Source organism: Hyposmocoma kahamanoa, unplaced genomic scaffold (genome assembly GCF_003589595.1).
Source record: "Hyposmocoma kahamanoa isolate Upper Pololo Valley unplaced genomic scaffold, ASM358959v1 124650, whole genome shotgun sequence".
NCBI lineage: Eukaryota > Metazoa > Arthropoda > Insecta > Lepidoptera > Cosmopterigidae > Hyposmocoma > Hyposmocoma kahamanoa.
The window spans coordinates 1-2,236 of NW_020653441.1; the positions used below are offsets into that span (position 1 = coordinate 1).

Here is a 2,236-nt window from a genome sequence, read left to right on the forward strand (position 1 = left end):
TATTACAAAAACCACGAAAAAAATGTCCCAAGTCAACCTATTCGAAATTTAAATTGTAATGTCATCGCAGTATCGCGCTGTCAGTAGAACAAATGAAGACTAAAGCGGAGTGTCGCGCTCTGTATACGATTTTAGCGCCTTACAAGTGCGGACACTTTTTAGCGCGGACCCGACGTCCATATAATTGTAAGTCAATGAGGCAGATTGAAATTTTGCTCTAATTCAGTTGAAAATCGCCATGTGGAGATCTCTATGGGTGTTTAATAATAATTTGCAGTCAAAATTATGGCCGCTCTTAAAAAGCTATGGTAATTTTTTTTAAATCATAAGTGCCGAGGCCGTTGGCCGAGGTGTAGCGGAGGGCGAAGCCCGTAGCGTCCTCACGCCACCTTACGTAGGTGGTACACGGAGACTCTATCACGGTACAAGATTTCACAATTGTTCAAAATGTAAGACGTACTTCCCGATGTAATGAAAATAAGATAGTTATAGCATTGTTGTATCTCGACCTTCTCTTCGTTAGATTCTTTTTTCTTGGAAGCTATGCCAAAAATAGAAGTATTTAAGGAAAAAATACCAAACAATAATTCCAAATTTCTGATCTCAATATATAAGGCAATACCCAGAATACCCTGACCAAAACCAATTTAAAAATATTTTTTGGCTCAAATCAGGGATCGTATTTGAAACCTCCTCATCAAGCGCCCATAGTACTAATCACTGTGCCACCGAAGAGTATAAGCACACCCCGTAATCTGAAACCGACCACACGCCGCAGGCCGAGCCCGACCCCACCGTAGGTGGGGTATAGGGCTCGTTACTCTAAATAAATACATATTATACGTTTTGAGTTTCTTTATTATTTGTTACCATTTGAAGAAGACGGCTCTGTAGCCAATGCTCAATAAATAAATAATACATCCATACATAACTCACGCTCACGCCAATTAAGATAACTGCAGCCGAAGGTTCGAAAAAAAACCAAAACTTTTTATAACTAATTTAATTTTAAAGAAATAAAATTACAATATTAATTTCTAAGGATAGGTGACAATTGTACGAAGGTTGAACCAAAAGTGAGTTGACTGAGAAATTACGTTGTTCCGGTAAAACGCGACACGTGTGCTGATCCAGCGCCTCGTGATCGGTGCATTTGCTGTGCCTTCGTTCTGTAGAACTGTGGAGTCGGCGGCTTCCTTTGTACTGCGATATCTAACTCCTCCACCCTCAGATGAGCAATTATTTTCTAACGTTTAGTGAAAATATTGCTGGTAGGCCATCTATATGATTTTCAGCTTTTTCAGGGTCTTCGAGAGTCTGATTGAATGTTGGTTTGGCTTCTTGGGCGTTTCGAAGTTTGCAGTTCCATAAGTTGCGTCTTCGGCTTCTAATGGCTATAACGAGTGCGCATGCACCTATTATTATCACGTATAGGGGTATCGTTGTGTGATATAGGACATTGGTTTCATTTGTATCGAGTGTTAAGGGAGGCTCGACTAAAAGTTTGCTCTGGACGTTGTGTAGTCCTTTCAAATCAATAGATTTCAGGTGTACGTGGCTTGGGGTTGCAACTTGTTTCATTACGTCATATGGGATTTTAGTGAGCTTCAGAGGATGACCTTTTATTTCGTCCTTGTCATTCGTAATGGTGAACTCTGCGGTCCGTAGATAGCAATTGAGGGGAATAGTCACTAGGTAACTCCCTTGCAGTAAATTGTAATCTTCTCTTTCGCATGTTAATTGAACTCTCGTCGGCTGAGGGAACGAGACGACGTAGTGCTGATCATCGAGCTGTTCCATTGCTGGCTTTTGTAGTAGTACTGTTGTTACTTGGCAGGATTCCTGTAAGTCTTGGTTTATTATTAGTTGGTGTACGCAGTCTGGGGTAGCCCGGAGTTGAAGGTTGGTTCCTTTATTGCAGAGGTAACTGTGACTGAACTTCGGGCATTCTGCCTCCATGTACACGAATACGTTCTCATGAGTTGCTATGAAAGGGTAAGAAGGGATAAGGGCTTGCCTATCTTTATTAGGTACTACAGATAATCTAAAAAGGTCGTATACGTCTACTGAAACTATGGGAAATTGAAAAGTTATAATTATTTGTTTGTCTACATAGTAAAAACCTGGTCGTATTATATCATAATATTCTCTAAGTTCTAATCCTAAAATTCTATCTCTTCCATATATTAATTTTAACTTATCTATCATATTCCTAAGGACATTAATATCTAACATA

The 2,236-nt window shown here is 39.8% G+C and overlaps 1 protein-coding gene across 1 annotated transcript; it reads right to left on the minus strand.

Annotated features, from left to right (window-relative positions):
* Positions 1-1,042: 1,042 nt before the first annotated feature.
* Positions 1,043-2,008, minus strand: LOC113240223. Its single transcript, XM_026477472.1, has one exon. The coding sequence runs from the start codon at positions 1,957-1,959 to the stop codon at positions 1,240-1,242; it is 720 nt and encodes a 239-aa protein (XP_026333257.1). The 5' UTR covers positions 1,960-2,008; the 3' UTR covers positions 1,043-1,239.
* Positions 2,009-2,236: the final 228 nt, after the last annotated feature.

Coding starts and splice junctions, on each gene's coding strand:
- LOC113240223 (XM_026477472.1), bottom strand. CDS start 1,959: ATGGAGGCAGAATGCCCGAAGTTCAGTCACAGTTACCTCTGCAATAAA.